At 37.9% G+C, this 21,423-nt stretch overlaps 1 protein-coding gene and 1 pseudogene across 1 annotated transcript in view; one reads left to right on the top strand and one right to left on the bottom strand.

Annotated features, from left to right (window-relative positions):
• Positions 1–7,848: 7,848 nt before the first annotated feature.
• Positions 7,849–8,324, top strand: LOC103270882 (annotated as a pseudogene).
• A 1,758-nt stretch (positions 8,325–10,082) lies between these two features.
• LOC103270892 (plasminogen activator inhibitor 1 RNA-binding protein-like) overlaps positions 10,083–21,423 on the bottom strand; it is a 43,706-nt gene continuing 32,365 nt past the window's right edge. Inside the window, 3 exon segments of the mRNA XM_021717736.1 lie at positions 10,083–11,536; positions 11,539–11,758; positions 11,761–11,899. Of these exon segments, the coding sequence (XP_021573411.1) occupies positions 10,653–11,536; positions 11,539–11,758; positions 11,761–11,899 (1,243 nt within the window). The 3' untranslated portion in view covers positions 10,083–10,652.

The following is a 21,423-nucleotide window of genomic DNA, read 5'->3' as shown; positions in this document are numbered from 1 at the left end:
GATCTGGAAGCTGCATAATCTCTTAGGGATTGGAAGTCTGGGAAGGATTTTAATTCTGCATCACTGATGAAGCTGAATTTGACTTGATAGGAAATTTTTGGTTGAAATTGTTTATCTTTGAGGACCATGAATATAGGACTCCAGTCTCTTCCTGCTTGTAGTGTTTCTGACGATAGGTCTGCTGCTATTCTTTTTTATTTTCCCCGATGGGCAGTCTGACCTTTCTCTCTTGCTGCCTTTAGGATTTTTTCTTTTGTGCCTACTTTATGTAGGCAAATTATTATGTGTCTAGGGGTAGGTCTTTTGATTTCTTATGGGGGTTCTCTGTATCTCTTGTGCTTGACCAGTCACATCTCTGGTGAGATAGGGAAAGGTTTTTTGGCCTACCTCTTTCTTCTTCTGGGATATCAATCAGGCATATGTTCAGCCTCTTGATATAATCACACATCTCTTATAGGCTTTGTACTTTCTTTCTGAGTCTTCTTTGTATGTTTTTTACAGACCAGGTTAATTCCATGTTCTGATCTTCAAGTTCTGAGATTCTTTCTTTAGCTAGATTAATTCTGCTTTCCATGCTTGTCATCTTGTTATTTATTTCCTGGATGAAATTTTTTATTGCCAAAATCTCTGTTACAAGTTCTTTCAACATTGCATCTTGTCTTTCTTGAGTCTTATTCACTCTTTCCATCCATTCCCTAATCCCTGTCATATTCTGGGACCAGTCATTGGTGACTTCCATTGTTTGGGCACCAACGTCTGATTTTTCAGGAGTTTTGTCCTGGTACACTTGAAATTGCCTGAGGTCTTACTTTAGCTTTTCCTCATTTGTGATGATCTTGTTTTTCTCTTTAATTCTGCTATTCAGTGTCAGTGAAAGAGGCTTTCCCTTCTGATGTTTGCTCAGTTCTCTATTCTTCCCTGATCCAGGCTCTGGATTTGTTCATTCATCTCTTTGGAGTTCTTCCTCATCCTTTTCTGGTCACACCTTTTGTCCCTTGGCTGGATCAGGGTAGGGGTTTGGTGCCTGGAACTCAGCTTTCATCAGGTCCCTCTGATGTTTGTGCTTTCAGGATATTCCCTCTGGGTCATGATCAATCCCTGAGTAGTTGATCTGGCAGTCACAGAGATCAGGTCTGTTGCTCTGTGGTGAGCAAGTTGGAGCACTGTTGCTCCAGCTACTTGGAAGACTGATCACCAGAACCCAGCAGGTTGTTGCTGGTGTGGTAATGAGTGTAGCACCACACTACAGCCTGGGCAACAGTTGAAACTCCAACTCTGTATTCCCAGCACTTTGAGAAGCTGTGGTAGGAAGATTGCTTGCACCCTGGAATTTGAGAGCAGTCTGTGCAAATTGCAAAGTCTCATTTCTGGTCTCTGGTTGAATGTTCAGCTGGGGTTGTCAGACTCTCATTACAAAGCTCACCAAATAGAAAGCCCTGAAAGTTATTGTGAAGGTGGTCGACTCCCTTGGTATTCAGGAAAAGGGTACTTAGCTGGGAAGTCCACACTCTAATTTGCCTGAAGGGTGCCTCGACTCCCCAGCCTTGGTGGAAGCTGCAGTGTTCCATGCAGTCCTTCCTACAAGGTGCAACTGGGGTCTGCAGAGTGCCCCTCACTTCACTGCCTCTGCTTGCTGTGTTCCCTCCTCACCTCTTTTTGTTTTTATATTGAACATTTGTTGGCTTTCCATATTGTAAACATCTTTTCTTAGTCACCTATATATTAATATTACCTGTGATGTTTTATCATGAATAGAAGTTGTTAATTTTTTCTGTAATTTTTATGCAGTCAACCTCCATTGTCATCTTATTGTATTAGAACCTTGTTTAGGAAGTTTTTCCCCAATCATATATTGCAAATATATTCTTGTATATTTTCTTCCATTACCTCTATTGTTTACCTATTGTCTGTTTTCATATTTTTGTGGCATAAGATAGGGACCAAATTGCATATTTCTAATGAACTAGGTATTGGAACACCCCTGACAATAACCCTAACAATAGGTGCTATCATTTATCCATTGTTTTAGGGTGTGAATTTCAAACATCAATTTTTAATACACACAAACATACACATTATAGATTCCACTTCATTGGCCTATTTATTTGTTCCTGATGCAGTATCATATTGTTCTTTGCTAATAAAGTTTTGATTCTGCCTTAATATCTAGTAATATATGTCCCTGCTCTTTCTTCTCATTTATTAAAATTAATTTAGGTATTTGCGGGCTTCAATCAATCAATAAATTTCAAATCAATATGAAATTTATATGAGTCTGTGGGGTTTCACAAAATGTCAGCAAAATTTATTGGGGGAAATGCCTTGAATTTATATACTAAATTCAATTCATGCTATTCTAAACTAAAACACTAGGTGCATAGATCTTATTCAGAACTTTTATATCCTTGAAAATGTTGTCTATGAGGATTTACATTTTTTGGCTAATGACTATTTCTTGTTGGTTTTGTTAATGGTATCCTATTTCTATTATATTTCCAGTTGAAATTAGCTAATAAAAATATATTATAACATTTATACACTTCAAAAACCAGTATCACTGCTTTTGAAAGGAAACTCATTTTCACAGTAAATTCATGTTTGTCAAATGAGGACACTTTTAAACTATCAGTTTGTGCATCTGTCTCCTTCCATGAGGAACCTCATACCCAACTATATTTCTTCATTTCCCCTCCTGCCCAGGGCTACCATTCTAGCTTTCTTCTCCTTACTATTAAAAATATAACCTTTAATAAAACCAAAGTGATATGAAGTCTAGTATACTCTCTATATTTACATATGCTTACAGGTTTTCTTTCATTCAAACTCTTCTCAAGTCTGACATTCCTTAACTCAAAAGAGAGGTCTTTTCAGAGCCCAAAGTACCCAGCCTGATTTCAATTTTTTAACAGTGTTTGTGTCAGCTGCTAGGGAGATGATTAGTTTATATGAACTGAGATTAATCATGTTATATAATAGTTTCTCGAATTTGGTATGAATTAGCATAATAGTTTAGGGAAAAACTGACAGTGGACTGCTCATGATAGCTGTATGCATGGGGCAATAATTTAATTACATGTTATTGCATTGGGAATTTATGGAAGAGGAAATATGATTAGAGTTTAAGAAAAGTGCACATTAGAGAATTATATCCACGTGTATAGTAGCAAACATATAACAATATTTTGTTTTAATGAAAATGTTAAGTTTGATTTGCGACCCTAACATTACTTAATATGAGCCATAAAAACTGCCACTGATCTTAGAAAAGGTAGCATGAAGAAAAAAAGAATATTTTTTAAAGAAAAAAATTGCTGCTGAGAATTGTGTCTATTGCTGAAAAGTTTCGGTAGTAATCCTCTTGTAAGATGTCCAAATTTGAACTGGTTAAACAGGGAAAAAATTTAGTTCCAGAATAATAAAATAGAGCATATGGCATACTAACAGAAATTTTTTTGGTGCCACTTATAGAGTGAAGAAGGTTGAGTACCCTTAATGTTGCTCAAGATATTTTGATTTTGATAAGTAGAAATAATAATCAAATTAAGTCAAATTTAAGGAATTTATAACTTTATAACTTTAGTTTGCATACTTATTAACTCACCAAAAATAGAATAATGCTGTAGATTTCTGTCTAGATAAGCTCTCTCTTAAATTCTCTGTTTTTATTTTTTTTTGAGTTGGGGTCTCACTCGGTCGCCCAGACTGGAGTGCAGTGGCCGCTCCCGGCCACCGCAGCCTCGACCTGCAGGGCTCCGGCGATCCTTCCGCCTCAGCCTTCCAAGAAGCCGGAATTACAGGCATGCGCTACCACGCCTGGCTCATTTTTTTTTTTATTTTTTGTAGAGATGAGGTCTCGTCAAGTTGCCCAGGCGGGTCTCGAACCTGCAGGCTCAGGCAATCCACTCACCTCAGCCTCCCAAAGGCGCAGGATTACAGGCTGAGCCACCAAGCCTGGCTAAATTCTCTGTTTTTAAAAACATCTATCTTCCCAATAAATTATACTCTTCCAGAAATAAATTATACTATTTTCCCTACTTTATTTTTTATAGATGAAAAAGTCCATCTTTCTGTTGGAATTGCATTTTTTGATTGTGACTATGGAACATAGCTCCATTTTAAAACATCAATCCCTTTTGACTTTCTTGCCATCATTCTTCTATGGTTTCCTCACACCTCACTGGCCACTTGGTCCCACTGTGGCAGCTCTTCTTTCTCTAATGTCCCTGATAAATGCTAGAAGATGGTACAGCTTAGTCCTTTAATCTCACACTCCATTTCCTGCCTGGGTGATACAATTCACTCTTTTGTTTTTAGTTATCAACTATATGCACATTACCAAATGTACATCCCTGGTAGGTGTGGAAAGTCAATGTCAAAATTAAATGACATCAAATGCACTAAAAAGTCATATTTTATTGAAAGACACAAAGAAGTATGAATAAACTAAATTCAAAGAGGGATAAACCCTTATAAGTGAACAGAAATCTGATACTACTTCCATTCTGAGAGCCATTTGGCACATGGCAGGGGGGCAAATCCACTATAAGCTTTGCAGCGGCTGGAGAAAAAAACAGTCATTTAAAAAAATTTATTTTTTAAAAACTGCTTTATCAAGATATAATCTATACTGTTTGTCACTTAGAATGTACAGTTTTTTAGTATGCTCACAGGATGGTGCAATCATTATTGCATTCTAATTTTTGGACATGCTTGTCCCCTTCAGAAGAAATCCCATACATGTCTACAGTGAATCTCCTATTCCTCTCCTCTGGCCCTAAGCAACCACTAACTTACTTTCTTTATCTATTTGCTTATTCTGAATATTTCATACAAGTGAAATTCTCCAACATAGGACTTTTTGCAATCAGCTTCTTTCACTTATAATGTTTTCAAGGTTCATCTTTACTGTACCAAGTATTAGTATTTCTATGTTATTATTGCTGAGTAATATTCCATTGTATGAATATAGAGCATTGTTTGTCCATTCTTCAGTTGATGGAAATTTGAGTTATTCATCCTTTTTGGCTATTATGAACAATGCTGCTATGAACATCTATGTACAAGCTTTTGTGTGAACATGTTTCCAATTATCTTGGATATATACCCAGGAGTGGAATTGCTAGATCACATGGTAACTTTACGTTTAGCATTTTGAGAAACTGTTTTCCAACATCATTTTGCATCCCGCCAGCAATGTATCTCTCCAACATACAGTCTGTTCTTTTGATTGTAGTCACCTCAGTGGGTATGAAATGGTTTTGATGTGCACTTCCCTGATGACTAATGATGCTGAGCATATTTTTATGTGCTCAGTCATCATTTTTATTATTTTTAAAGAAATGTATATTCAAATAGTTTTTCTATTCTTAAATTCAGTTATTTGTATTTTTATTATTGAGTGGTAATAGTTCTTTATATATCTGGATACAAATTCCTTGTTAGATATATGACTGCAAAAATTTTCTTCCATTCTGTGTGTTTTTTCATTTCTTGATGATACTGTTTGTAGAATAAGTTTTTAATTTAATGTAGCCCAAATTATTTGCATTTTCATTGGTTGCTTGTGTTTTTGGTATCATATCTAAGAAACCATTATTCATCTCAAGGTTATGAGAAAGTAATAATTGTTTGCATTTTACATCCTATGTGAATTTGCATTCTTTGCTGAATTGCCTTTCTTCTTTGTCAGAGATAAGTTGACTACATTTGTGTGGACCTAATTCTGTGCTCTCTTTTCTGTTCCATTGATCTATGTGTCTATACCTTAACTAATACCACACTGTTTTGATTGTCATAGCTTTATGGTAATCTTAAATTTTATTAGTGTGGGTTCTCCAGTCTGTTCTTCTTCACTATTGTTTTGCCTATTCTAGGTCTTTTGCATTTCCATATATACTTTAGAATAAGTTTGTTGATATCTGCAAAATATCTTCCTGTGATTTTGATTGGAATTGCATAGACAATATATGAATGAAGTTGGGAAGAATTGATACTTAATCATATGGTGTCTTTTAATCCTTGAATAAAAAATATCTCAATTTATTTAGATTTTTTTTTCTTTAATCAGTGTTTTGTAGTTTTTCACAAATAAATCCTGATCATATTTTGTTTGATTAATACTTAAGTGTTTCATTTCTTAAATGCCATTGAAAATAGTGTTTTTTAAATTATAAATTATAATATATAATATTGGTATATAAGAAAGCAATTGACTTTTAAATCTTAATACTATATCATGTGATTTTGCTATAGCTGTCTATTAATTCTAAGAGTTTTGTTGTTAATTCTTAGAGATTTTCTACAAGCAATTATGTCATCTGTGAATAACAATTTTATTTCTTCTTTCCAAATATGTATACTTTTATTTCCTTTTCTTGTCTTATTTTACTAGCTAGGGTTTCCAATACAATGTTTAATATGAGTAGTTAGAGAAGACATTTTTTGCATATACACTATCTTAAGGGAAAATGTTCAGTCTCATAATTAATAACGATGTTAACTATGGGCTTTTGGTAGAACTGTTTTATCCAATTGAGGCAGTTCCTCAACCATTTTTAATTTACTGAGAGTTTTTATCATAAATGAAAGTTTGATTTTATTAAATGCTTTTTCTGTAATGTTGACATGACTATGATTTTCTTTTTATAATCTATTGATGTAGTGATCACACTGCATAATTTTTGAATGTTAAACTAGCCTTACATAACTGGAATAAATTTCATTTGGTCATAGTGTGGCAGGATGCAGCAAAGGCTCATATATATTTCTTGTATGATTGAGTGAATAAACACAAAAACACATGTAGCTGATTCGGGATCAGCAGTTGGCCTCACCTGGGCTGACTGAATATCTCCCACTAGCCCAGTGGCAGGAAGGAGGGGTTGATAGCAGTTAGAGGCATTTCCTTTTGAAAGGCGAATTGCAACTTTAAAGACCCATCCGGAGCCAGGCAGGTTTTGTTTGGGAAAGGCCAAATGACCCAAAGACTGGCCATTTAATGGAAATGCAAAAAGAGTGGCTAATTCACAGCCTTATCCAACCCCCCCCCCCCCTTCTGAAGTTGACGGTTTACAAGCCTGCAGTTCCTGGAAACCATTTGTTCTTTGAAAAATTTAATCTTGCTGAGTACAAACTTGTAAGATTCCAAAGGAAATATGTAATCACTCAACATGACCCCCCTCCCTTACCTAAACAAGGGTATAAGACCCCACTTCTCGTGTTCTGGGGTACTTGGTTTGGACGCATTAGTTCCATTGAGACCGCTGTGCTAGCCAGCGTAATAAAGTTGCCACTTCCTATAATAGCCTCGGTGTCACGGTCTCTCTATTTTTCCCGCTACAATAGTGTATAATTATTTTTCTATATTAGATTTGATTTACTCATATTTTGTTGGAAAATCTTGTATTTCATTAGAAATATTGGTCTGCAGTTTTCTTTTCTTGTATTGTCTTTCTGAGTTTAGTATTAGGGTAGTCCTGGCCTTATGAGTTAGTAAATGTTCCCTTTGAGTCTATTTTGTGAAAGATATTGAAGATGTTGGTGTCATTTCTTCCTTAAATATTTGGGAGAATTCACCTGTGAAATTATTTGAGTCTGATACTTTGCTTTTTTAGAAGGGTATCAATTATTAATTCAATTTCTTTAATAGATATAAGCCTATTCAAATCATCTATTTTTCCTTATGTGAGCTTTGGTAGTTTGTATCTTTCAAAAATTGATCCATTGGACACAAACTCAGCTCCACATCCGGTCTTAAGGTGTTAGAGTGATTGTGGCCAGAGAGAAGTGGCTGGAACCACTGGAATATCCACATTTCCATTTCTGTGCTTGATAGAGTTTTGATTCGTCATGGATAAGCTGTCATCAGAAGAAATTCAGCAGAGAGCTCACCAAGTTACTATGAGTCTCTGGAAAGTACAAGGAGAATCCTGGGCTTAGTCACTGAGTCTCAAAATGCATGAATCAAGACAATCACTAGGCTGGATGGACAAAGGAAATAACTAAACCGCACAGAGGAAGGCATGGATCGAATATGTAAAGACAAGAGAGAGGCAGAGAAGAATTTAACAGAACTCAACACATGCTGTGGCCTTTGTGTCTGTCCATGTAATAGTGTAACTAATGCTACCAGAGTAGATGAAATGGAAGAAAACCTGACTCAAGTGGACAATAACCATGGAAATCTAAAAAACACGGCCCTGGATATGGGCAATTAGTTTAAAGCTCAAAGTCAACAAATAGAACAGATCACAGAAAAGGCAGACACTAACAAAGATCATATTGACATTGCCAATGCTAGAGCAAAGAAACTCATTGACAACTAAAGCTACTGCTGTACTTTACCATTTATTCCTTTCCCTAGCTCCTCCTCTGAAGACATTACCTTTTCAGAGTTTGGAATTTTGATTTCACACTTGTCTAATTGGAAGATAACATGGATGAAGGGTCAGAGGAGTAATAGCCCCCCTACTTTTTATTGTCTCTGTTTCTCTTGAGGGTAGACTGCTGCTCAGCTTTCCTTATAGCACTTTATTTTTCAGTTCATACTCTTAAACCAGTTTTCATACATCACATAAAGTATTTTCTTTTTTTTTTGACCATGAAAATAAATCTTTATTTTCAGTTATTACCCACCAGTAAGAGAAAGTTAGGTTCACAGTTTTAGCTCTTGACACAAAGTGAACTAGGAGGCAAATTTATATCCATCAGATACAACTAATGAACAAACATTTTAAGTTCAGGCTGTCTTGAAAGTTTGCAACATACCAGATATTGCTGTTTTCTCTCATGACAGCAATGGGTGACAGTGAGAACTTGTGAAGTGTTTTTGATAGCAAGTGTTTTCTATAATGTTGCTAGAAATCAAGGTTTATAAACATGCTCAGAAATGAGTTAAGATACTTGAAAAGTCTAAACACACTGATTTAGAAGCATGCATGTTGCAATCTCAAGAGAGGTCAACAGTCCACATGGACCTAATTAATACTTGCCTCTGGTAGCAGGCATGTTTGTAAATATAAAATCATATTAGACATTAGCACCAGTGCAGAACATGCTCAGCATCATAAGATCCAAAACACCAGCACAAGTTTATTCATCATTAAAAAACCATTACCTCTTTCCTAAAATGTCAGACTAGTAGGTAACTTAGATGAATAAATCTAATCCAAATGAATAACTCTTGTATTGTACAATTTCTTTTAGAAGTGTACACCAGAACCAATCGGCTAAATAGCAGACACGTTTAAGACTGAAGATCTCAGATATTTTTTAAACTGCTTCTTACCATATATAGGTAGAACATTACTGAAAACTGAGTGACAAGACTCTTTAAACCTTAAATAAAATTCCTTTCCTGTTTATCAATACATGTGGCAGAATTTAAAAAGCCCTAGAAAACCTGTTTTATTCATCATTCTCTCCATGTATGTTTTAATAAGTGGTGATGCTCCCGTTAAAGGAATCCATTATTAACCTAGATTTCTAATGGAGGAAGAGGGAAAAGATATCACTTTCTGTGGAACATCCATCTATCAACTTAAGACCATATAATAGCAATATACGAAATTCAGAAATGGTAAGATTTTTGGTTTATATTTCATGGATGGTGCTGTTTTTCCAACCTTATAAAGTAAAGCTGTCTGCTTTTCAAATTCCAAAAATTAAAATATTCCCCCATCTCACCATACTAACCAGTGCCCTTTGGTTTTTTTTAGAACAAAGAAGGGTTAATGGGATTATGGATGTACCATTTTGACTTGGGGAAACTATCACAAACAGAAATCATACCAAGTGGCCAGACACTTATTTTACAGAACAGTTTAAATATTACACATTAGCCAAATCAACTTATTCCACCCACCATGTTAAGGTGAGGAAACCCACACCCATTAGACTACTTCACTTGACAGTACTCGTCTATCATTGATAAGTAGCTTAAACTGTCAGCAGTAAGATGTCAAATTTGGCTTTTAAAATGGGAAAGTCACACATTTAAAAAGTAAAGAGCTGAAATTGTAAATTAGTTATAATTTGAACCTAATAAAACATGCAAAGAGCAAGGTTAATAAACCAATGTGCTTTGAATTTGTTCAAGTACTGATATTTCTGTATATAAAGATTTAGCATATATATAACAGCTATCATGAGATGTGAAAAAAGATTTTTCCCAAAAAATGAAAATATTAAAACTAAGTTAAAATACATAAAGTAGTTAGTATTCCACACAGCATAAAATCCAACAAACCAAAGTTTACATGTCCTGGTTGACCATGTGTGAAAATGCAAAGTGGGTATTAAAGCCGATACGTCCAGTACTTAGAATCAGTTTGTTATTGGGGGAACATCTAAATCCTTAATTAAAAAACACAAATGAAGTGAAAGCTTTAAACTGGTACACACTGTTCACACCTATATCTCAAGTTTGGAAATGCATATTTGCAAGCAGCAATACAAAAGTATTCATGAAGAATGCATAATCTCTGAAAATTATGAAAACATCCCTGCTACCAAAACATTTCTAAATACAAAACTGACTACCATATTTGTTACTTCTGTGTAGCGAGAGAAGTTAATTTTCAAAATAGATAAAATTCAGTCTGTAGGTGTGAATGGCATGAATGACAGTCTTTTTATCTTTTTTAAAAAATTTCTTAGTCATTTGGAATCCTTAAGCATGCAAAAGCTTTGAACAAGAGGGTCCACAAAGGAACCAGGGTTGTCTCATGGCATCCAGTTAAGCCAGAGTCATCCACATCAGGAGCAGAAGCACTTGACTTGTGAGTCCTGCTCCCACGGTTTGACTTGTGAGTCCTGCTCCCACGCCCACGTCCACCTCGTCCTCCCCTGCCACCACGTCCTGGGCGGCCAAGGTCTCCAAAATTGATCTCCAGCTGAGACATTATACCATTTGCTGGCTTCCGGAAATGATGGTCCATAACCGAATCTCCAGCATGAGCCTCTTCACTCTTTGATTTGTGAAGAACAAACCCCTTCTTCCAGTGTCCATCAGCACCTTCATTTGGTTTCCGGATATTAAACTCTACTTTCGCCTGGTCCTTGTTCTGAATGGCCTTCCACTCGTCCAAAATCATCTCTTTTGGACCCTCTTCCTTTACCTCTTCAACTTCGTTCTCCTTATTTTCAGTGTCTGCGACTGGATGCTCTTCACCTTCAGGTGTTTCCTCAGTAACATTTGCTTGATCCAAGTCAGTTCACTCATCTTTGACAGTTCTCCAGTTGTGAGATCCACTACCTCCACGTTTGTCTTCATGCTTCAGGCCATTGTAATGTGAAAAAGAAGATCTATCACTTCTGCTACGCCTATTGAATTCACGTATGCCACGAGAATCAAATCCATCTCCTCGGCCCATTCCACGTCCACGGCCCCCTCGACCTCTTCCAAGACCACCACGGCCTCTAAGAGATCGGTCAATAATCGATCTACCATCTGAAAATTCACCTCCTTCACCCTTTTCTTCAAGTGGCTTTTCAAATCTTCGTTCACGAGGTGGTCGCCTTTCTGGTCTTCTATCACTTTCCCTTCACCCTGAAGTCGTTGATCAGCTCTTCTTCCAACTCGTCTTATTCCTTCTCTCTTGAGCGCCATGGGCGGCTGCGTCTCCTTCTTGTCTGCCACGCCGATGCTGGGGGGCAGCGGGTTCTTGCGGTCCTTCTGGGACTCCTTGGGCAGCTGCTTGCTGGCCGCGGTGAAGTTGCCCTGGGCCGGGGTCTGAGCAGCGCTCTTGGCTCCCCCCCCCCACCCCGCCCCGTCCCCCTGGCTTCTTTTTTCTTGTTCTCCACTGCCTTCAGCACCTCGAAGGGGTCCGACTCGTCGTCAAATAGCTGGTTGAATCGGTTGGTGACCACGCAGCCGAAGCCCTCCTGCAAGTGCCCAGGCCTGATGGCGGCTCAGCGGCACGGATGGCAGTTTCTCCACGGATGGCAGTGGGCTGCGCTGAGCCAGGAGCGCCTGCTTCAGCCCTCCCCACAAGATGGCCGGGCCACATAAAGTATTTTCATCCTCCTCATTCACTTCTGCAGGTTCTGTGGCTTTCACGATTTGGAAGCTTTGCTAAAGACCGCCAAAAAGAAAGTAGCTGCAGAGGTTTTGTTTGTTTGCTTGCTTTTGTTTTGTGTTGAAGGAAGGGGCAAGAGATAAGAGGTTATTACCTCAGTAAAAACCCACAGGTCAGAAAGCAAAAAGTTGCATAGCCATAGTAAAGATCTAGTTGGGTATAGTTTTAAATTTAAGTTACAGTTATTACCACTTTAGGCTAATGTTTGGTTTGCTTGGTTTGGGAGCTTTTATACACAGTATTTTAGATATACATCACAATTTTGCAAGCTCTGCTCCAAGGAGAATAGAATACGTTTTCTTAAAGTGAGCTTAGTTTCTGAACTCTTAGTGATTATATATGTACATAGACTCTGTGATCCCATTTCTTCTTCCATCATTCAGGAACAATTTGTATAAATGAATGGCTCTTTATTTTCATATTAGTAGTAGTATCATGGTCTCATTACAGGCCTATTTACCTCATAAATTTGTCACGAGTGTTTGCAGAAATAATATGTAAATATATGTGCGTAACATGAGAATTTATCTGAAAAGCAAGGCTTAAAATTTTTTGGAAAAGTTTGACAAAATATTCACAAGTTCAGATTTACCTCAATGCTATGAGTTATGTTTAGATAGGAAAAAGGAAACTTGTTTTGATCTCAGGCACAAATACAGTTAGATTTCTTTGAGTTTTATGTAGCTTCAGACTTTAAGAAAATTAGAATGTTTTCTGTCTTCTAAAAGTAATTTGGAAAATTTCACCTTTGGTTTAATTATTGGTGATTACACTGTCATTCTCTTACCCATGTATATTGACCTATGTCCAGAATCAGTTTATGTAGAAACTGAACGGTGTTATGAGAATCTGAGTGGCATTTGTCATCTTTAATTAAAAAACTAGCATCTGAACACTTGAAGCTGTCAATGTGAATTGGTTTACCCAGTAACTACTGCTTGATTCTTACAATTAAATGTTGTCACTAATTAATGATGGTATTGTTCTCTCAATGGAAATTGTTGCATTTCATATGCTATCAAACTTGTGGACATAAAACTGTTTCTAATATTCTTTTATATTCATTTAATATCCATGGTGTCAGTAGTATCAGTAGTGATATCATCTTATTTTTATTTATTTATTTTATTTATTTATTTTTGAGTTGGAGTCTCACTCTGTCACCCAGACTGGAGTGCAGTAGCCACTCCCAGCCACCACAGCCTCCACCTCCTGGTCTCCGGAGATCCTTCTGCCTCAGCCTTCCAAGTAACTGGAACTACAGGTGTGCGCTACCACGCCCAGCTAATTTTTGATTTATTGTGGAGATGAGGTCTCGCCAAGTGGCCCAAGTGGGTCTCGAATCCACGGGCTCAGGCAATTCACTCTGAAGTAGGGTCCGAGCGATTAAATAACAGCCCACCAACTTAATTTTAACAAAGGAGAAGTTTATTAGTCAAGGCTCTGCCAGCTGGTGACCGCTTGCAGGAAGAGAATTCCAAGCAAGTGGGCCTCGAACCGCCGCACAGAGCTTCCTTAAGTAGTCCTAGCTTACATTTTGGTTAGCTAAAGTTAGAGTTGGACATTTTCCAGAGCTCTTATCACAATATTCTGCTGACATCAGTAAGCTAGCAAGTTTACAGAAGCAGATGTGCTAATTAGGCAGGTGTAGTGGGTAAGGATACAATTTATCTTGCAATGTTTACAGAGGAGAAACCTTCAAAGAAAAACCTCCAGGAAGGGAGTAATGCCTGTTTCAAGGCTGAAGCCATCTCTTTCATCCCCCCCTTACAATCCCAAGGGCAGAGGCTGCTTCTTTTCCCTTTCACATTCCCCCCTTTCAGTTGTACCGAGAGTCAAATCATTGACTCTTCAGACAAAGGGGTGTAGTGGGATCTGAGAACCATTATTATTTATTTGCAAACAACAGTTAGAGCTATTAAATGTACTGCATACTCTTCCTTCTTCTGCCAGCAGGTAGTCCAAAGCTAGGTGGTTTTGATAAATAGCTGCGCGCATTTGGGCTTGCTGCTGAGCAACAAGCTCAAAAGCCATGGTTGTTTGATCAGTTATAATTTCTAAGACAGTTTGTAACCTGATAATGTGATTTAGCACATATATAGAGGTGTGCGGCATTTCCGACTCCCATCTTGCGCCCATGTGACTGGGTCATAAGTATTTATAATTATCTGGAGTGGTCATTCGTTATTTTTCCAAACCTGGGTCCCTCCTATATTAGGAACTTGATCGAGGGATCGAGCACCTCGGGTTTTGAGATTTTCATAAAGGGAGATGCCCAGTTCATCCCCCCTTGGGTTAGGCAGAAGGAAAAATCCTGGCTGGATTATTCCTATGGTACATGTGCCTTTTCATAATGCTGGGAGCTGGGCATATGCAACCTTTTTGTATGTCCAAAATAGCCCTTTAGTACATTGAGAAGATTTAGTTGCATAAGCAGATGCCCAATACCAAACAGGCCTTGTTGGCCACCAAAACAAACTTCTGGCTGAGAAGAATAACAATGGGAAACTCTTGCGTCTGACCAGATAGTTTCTATACACGTACATGCTGGGTGTGTGAGGGAAGCAATAAATACCCAAATTAGGCAGAAATACATAAAAGCACAAGAACAGTTCCTATCATAAGAAAGAATGGGAATACTAGTGAAATCCTTTTCTAACATGCTCAATGGGAACAACTCTGTTAATCCTACAGCAAATAAAGTTAGTTTTACAGCAATAAAATGACAAACAATTTAGCAAATATAAAGGTTGACAAAGCAAAACAATGGCTTATCAGTAATGTCTGCTGAGTTCTTAAGCTGAATCCTTAATCTTCTGGCATGCATTGATCAGTCAGCCTCTGGTGTGTGACTGACAGGGCTGGAGAATTCTCAGGCTTCTAGAGTAGGGCTTGAGAAATTTTGACTTTCTGGAAGGTCTGCTTAAGGAGTGTTGCTGAATCTGCAGTGCACTCCTAGCCCTGGAAAGTCAGCTTAGTTTTGCTATATAAAAGAACAGTAAATGGCCCCCTCCAGAGGGGGCTTTAGAGGTTATACATTTCTTTCTTTTTTCTTTTTTTTTTTTAACCCATACCATATTACCTGACTTAAAAGAATGGGCATCAGTAGTTAAACTAATTGGCAATTGTTTTCTGACTTGATAATGGATGGCATTTAGGACTGAACCTGAGGCTTGCATTTGCTGTTGTAGGGCAAGATTTCCTAATTCCTTTAAGTTTCCCTGTATGCCCCCTAGCGAGAGAGGGTGGCTGCCCATAAAGAATTTCAAAAGGTGAGGAACCTGTTTACTTTATTCAAAGGCCTGTTCTCGGGCCTTTTCCCATAGCAGGGGTTTTTGTTCACCCCCCTTTGAGACTTCATAGAGGGGTTTTATCATGATAGAGAAGTTAGGTATTTAAATTCTATAGACTAGTATAGGAACAGGACCACCCTTAGGGTCTTTTTTTTCTTATAGTTGTTGGTTGGGTTCTTCCTTTTCTTCAATGTTTAGCAACACTTACTCCCCTGGGATGTTTGAGTTTCTTCTGGTCCAAGGAGCTTCTAGGGAAATAAGCTCATAAACTGTGATTAAAATTTGACCAAAATAGACAACACATTTTCTTATGAGCATTTATGTTTGTGGCCCCCCTTTCCTTCAGAGGTATAGGAAAAAGGTCTACCATTAAACAATTTCAAAGGTTTAACAAATTCCATTTCAGGGACTTGGATCCTGAGTGATGCAATACCAAATACCTATGTTTAGTTTACTCATGTCTCCAAAGGATTTCTAGTGATTATTATGCTAACTCGCAAATTAAAAGATTGTACTGTCCTAGTTTTACATCTGATGGAGTTTTCCCTGGATTTGCCAAGGGGTGGGATAGGTTGCCATTCAACCTGCAGTAGAAATGTTTCAATGCCTTTTAAAACCTACCTATAGGAAATTTATTTATGTCTAGCCTGTGCTAGCTACCCTGACTCAATTATTTATTCTTTAGAGATTTTTCAATCCCATAATCATTTGGGGTGCTGAGGGGTGAAGGTCCGTCTTCTGTAATTTCTTCAGAACTAATAATGGGCGCAGTCCTGCCTAGCCAGAGATCGAAAATTTTTCCCTGTCTGACTTGAGGTGTCCAGATTTGTTTCAGTAGTGGCATTGTTTGCAGGCACTGGCTGGAATTTTTTGCATGACCATTATGTGGGCATGAAATTACTGGATTCTAGCTCAATAAAAGGAATAAAGTCAGGCCTACATTTTGACAATTGTAGGCAGTGGCTGATTACCTTTTTTTTTTCTGGTCGGAGTCTCACTCTGTCACCCAGACTGGAGTGCCATGGCCGCTCCTGGCCACCGCAGCCTCGACCTGCTGGGCTCTGATGATTCTTCCACCTCAGCCTCCCACGTAGCTGGAACTACAGGTGCGTGCTACCATGCCTGGCTAATTTTTTGATTTATTGTAGAGATGAGGTCTCACCTGCCCAGGTGGGTCTTGAACCTGCGGGCTCAGGCAATCCACTCACCTCAGCCTCCCAAAGGCACGGGATTACAGGCTGAGCCACCGCTACAAGGCCTGAAGTTATTAACATAACTTAAATGATAAACTTTAATTTCTGTGGGTTTATTACAAGTACCAGCTTTAGTATTGCTGGACTATAATGGTAGCCTGACAGATTGTTTTAGACTATAATTTGAACTAGGTACTTAAGTAAATTTTATGTAAAATTTGAAGAGAAATCCAAAAATGTTTGAGGCCTTGCATCCAGAAAAGACTTTATTATACCTAGTTTGTTTATAGAATTTCTTTTGTATGTATATTTTTCATAAACTTTTCTTATACCATTTTATTTTTGTTTTCTTACAAAAACCTTATTTGTATACCAACAACCTTTTTATATTTTTCCTTTGCTTTTTGCTTTCCTTTTTGTTTATAGATAACCTTTTACAGTCATAATTTGAATTCACCTTTTAGTAACTGTTAGGTGAAACATTTAGTTTTAACACCCACTAGAGAGCAGTTTTTAGGAGAAAGAAGTTCAGTATGAGCATAAGGGCTAGAAACTTAGCTTCGGTGTTAATTAAGAAATTAATATGAACCCCAGCCACATTCAAATAGACCCAAGGATTCTCTGGGTGGATGGCATACAAAGTGCTGCACTGGGCTGTGCCCTTCCCCTTTAGTCTACAGCCACTGTCACTGAGCTAGGTGTTCCCCCCCCTTCAGGAGAGGCCACACCATTTCTTTCAGTGGCTTTTTAGTCCGGATATTGGACAAGGTCCTGGGGGCTTAGGCTCATTAGGAACAATTATGCTTTAGGTGCCCAGATTGACCACATTCATAGCAGCTGATACCATCCCCCTTAGTGGGTTTATCCTTATCAGGCCTCTTTTGGGTGGCTGGAGCTTTGCTTTTAGTGGCAACTGCCAATTTGTTTACCTTTCCTCTGGCTGGTGATCATTTTGGAGTTCTTTTCCTTTTTTTCTTAATATTTCAGTTTCTAAGAACTTCAGAGGCTGTCTATAATTGGGAGTTTGATATTCCTAATCCTGAGTTAAGCTTCTGGAGTTTGGCATTTAATATTCTATAGGATATAATCTTGTTTGCAGAGTAGTGAAATAAATTTTTTAAATGCCTCTGCATACAGAACTTTTGACCGTTTTATTTTTCCTTAGGTCTACAAAGTGAATTTAATTGCCAGATAGTTTTGTTCTTTTCCAAATTTTATTATCTACTAACTTGTAGTGAGTTCAAATTTGATTTTTTTAAATAATGCACTTATTATTATCATTATTAAACCACGTAATTTTAATTTGCTACAATCATTCAAAATCTGTCCCATCGGAGTGTCTGAGGGCACAGACCACTATACACTCTCTTGGTCACATTTCTTGAAAACCCAGAATTTGCTCTGAACACTTAGAATTTATTTCTCAATGGAGAATTCTAAAACAAACGAATAACTAAATAAAGTCATAAACAGCAATGCCAGGAATTCCTGGAACCCTGATGACTTCTCCCAGACAGTGTTCTCAGCCTTTCTTGAAGCCCCCTTTTTTTTTTTTCCTGCTCCACGACTTCCCAATGATGTCTACAAAAATGGCCTGGTACAAACCTTTTTAGAGTGAACAGACCACGTAGATGTAAAATGATCTGTTCCTACTTATTCCTAATTATGAACAGGCAAAATTGTCAAAAATTCTCATGAATTACTAAACAGCAACCTTAGTCGTAAGATGTGGACAATTAAATGAGAGTGATTAAGTCTCACTCTATGCATCACAGAGTGTGCCTAGTACTTGACATGTTGCTTAGGTGAAGTACTGAGCTTACAAGATGACTTAATCAGGTGGGAATGGTCAGTTCCCATGCCTTATTAAATCCTGCAAAGTATTTATCATTTAAAGCTTTACCAGTCTTGTAAGAGGTGTGCTAGTCAGGCATAGCCAAAAACACAAGCATTAGTGTTATTTAGCATTACAACATAAAGTAGGGACTCAGCATACATTACACGACTCTAAGAGACTTCCCAACAGTTTTACAGGGACAAGCAGTTGATTACGATCTTAGGCAAGGCCTAAACCTTTAGAAACAGACTTACTTTCAACTAACCTGGCTTAGCATTTGAATACAAGAACAGTTTATTTAGTTTCTAATTTGCCAGAGAAAGATTACAAAATTATTTTTTTTCAAGACTAGCATTAATTTGCACTGAGCTAGCAAAAGGCTAAGTAGCATATAAGAGATATTTCTATGTTTCTTTACAGGTGGATTAGAATGAAATCCTTCAGAATTGTGAAGAAGAACACAGGCTAAGGAAGGGAGGGAAACATACAATGACATAAAGAAACATTCGCCAATTAAGTTTTTAAAAGATGACATGTCTCATTAAATGAAGTATAAAAACTTAAATAGTTCCTTTATATATATATATATATATATATATATATATATTAGGGGCTGACTGGGAGACATAGGCTATGACTAACACCCTCTGGTTTTCTGGTGCCTTTGGGTCTATTGGGGTGTATATCCCATAGACCTTCATGAGACGCTCCAGAAAAGCGGTGGGAGATTTCTGTGGCTCTTGAGTGACTTCACTCGTCTTAGATAAATTTGTGGGGCACCTTGCAGCAGCCTGGAAATCCCCAACAGAGTCCGGCAATAAGTGGCAAGACACTCCCTACAGTGATTAGTGTTAGGGTCCCAGTTTGGTCTGTCAGGGGGAAAGACGCGCTTCAATTATGCATGTTCTGCTGGCCAGCTGCCAGGTCCCAGGATTAACTTCCTTGCTTCCTGGCGGATTCTCTCCCTCTCTTCTGTGTGAAGAGAGCTGGGAGAAGCTGTCGGCAATTATCCCATGTGGGCATAAAGACGGGGCTCCCGTCCCACCCATGATATTAATTACCATAACAGACACGACAGTAACAAATACTGAACAAACGAGACAGCAGAAACTGAACAGAGAGATCTGGCTGCCCAATGGCAAAACAGGAGCTCCCAGTGAGGTCTCACTAGGACCTCGGACCCCGGAATTAGTGCTGCATCCAGCTTTCCTGAGGGTCCCTACAGGAGTGCACTCAAAACAGAAATCAGGAGCCTGACTTACCTCTCTGAGGGCATCCAGGGGCATTGTGAGTCTGCCAGAGATACAGGCCCAATCGAACCCAGAGAGTTCACAGGGATTCAGCCCCACAAGTCCCGTTGGTTAAAGTGGGTACAATTTAGCGCTCGGTTCTTCCGGACGGGCCCCCATATGAAGTAGGGTCCAAGCAATTAAATAACAGCCCACCGACTTAATTTTAACAAAGAAATTTATTAGTCAAGGCTCTGCCAGCTGGCAACACTTGCAGGAAGAGAATTCCAAGCAAGTGGGCCTCAAGCTGCTGCTCAGAGCTTCCTTAAGTAGTCCTAGTTTACCATTTGGTTAACTAGAGTTGGACATTTTCCAGAGCTCTTATCACAATATTCTGCTGACATCAGCAAGCTAGCAAGTTTACAGAAGCAGATGTGCTAATTAGGCAGGTGTAGTGGGTAAGGATACAATTTATCTTGCAATGTTTACAGAGGAGAAACCTTCAAAGAAAAACCTCCAGGAAGGGAATAACGCCTGTTTCAAGGATGAAGCCATCTCTTTCATCTCCTCCCCTTACAATCCCAAGGGCAGAGGCTGCTTCTTTTCCCTTTCACAATTCACCTCAGCCTCCCAAAGTGCGGGATTACAGGCTGAGCCACTGAGCCCGGCTTTATTTTTATTTTTATTTTTTTTCAGAGATAGGGTCTGTCACCCAGGCTACAGTACAATGCAATGGCACAATGTAAAAATCACAGCTCACTGCAGCTTCCTCAAACTAGTGAACTCAAGCAATCCTCCCACTTTAGTCTCCTACAGCCTCCTGTAGCTGGAACTATAGGCATGTGCCACCACATCCAGTTTTTCTTTCATTACTGATATTGGTAACCTACATCTTATCTCTTTCAATCTTGGTTAGTCTGGCTAGAAGTTTACCAAATTTACTGATCTTTTCAAAGATCCAGTTTTGTTTTGTTTTGTTTAACTGTCTCTATTGTTTTCCTGTTTTCAATTTTATTGATTTTTGCTTTAACTTTTGGTATTTCTTTACTTCTGCTTGATTTCAGATTAAATTGCTCTTCTTTTTCTAGTGTCCTAAAATGGGAGCTTAGATTATTAATTCTAGACATTTCTTATTTTTCTAATATATTTTGTTTGCAGGCCTTTGAAAGAAGTTTTATTTTATTATTTATAAAATTGACTAATGTATTATCTTAATGCACTATGCATTTCTTTCTAATCACTGTTTTCACAGAATCTCACAAATTTGATAAGTTGTATTTTAATTTTCCTTTAGTTCAGAATCTTTTAAAATCTCTCTTAAAGTTTCTTTGACCCATGTGTTATTTAGAAGTGTGTTGCTTAATTTTCAAATATTTGGGGAATTTTCCAACTATCTTATTGATTTCTAGTTAGTTTAATTATATTGTGGTCTGATAGCATACATGGTAGGATTTCTATTCTTTAAAAGTTGTTAAGGGCCAGAATGTGGTCTATCTTGGTAAACGTTTCTTGTAAGCTTGAGAAAGCGTGTATTTTGCTGTTGTTGAGTGTTCTATAAATGTCAATTAGATACAGTTGATTGATTGAGCATGCTGTTTAGTTAACTACACCTTTACTGATTTTTTTTTCCTTGTTTAATATATCAATTACTGAAAGAGTGTTCTAGAAGTCTTCAACTATAGCAGTAGATTTGTCTGTTTCTCCTCTGGGTTTTTATCACTTTTTACCTCACATATTTGGAGGTTCTTGTTTTAGGTACATTTAGGATTGTTGTAACTTCCTGAAGAATTATAA

Source organism: Carlito syrichta, unplaced genomic scaffold, assembly GCF_000164805.1.
Source record: "Carlito syrichta isolate Samal-C Ts95f unplaced genomic scaffold, Tarsius_syrichta-2.0.1 Scaffold310650, whole genome shotgun sequence".
NCBI lineage: Eukaryota > Metazoa > Chordata > Mammalia > Primates > Tarsiidae > Carlito > Carlito syrichta.
This window is presented reverse-complemented; position numbering and strand designations above follow the sequence as displayed.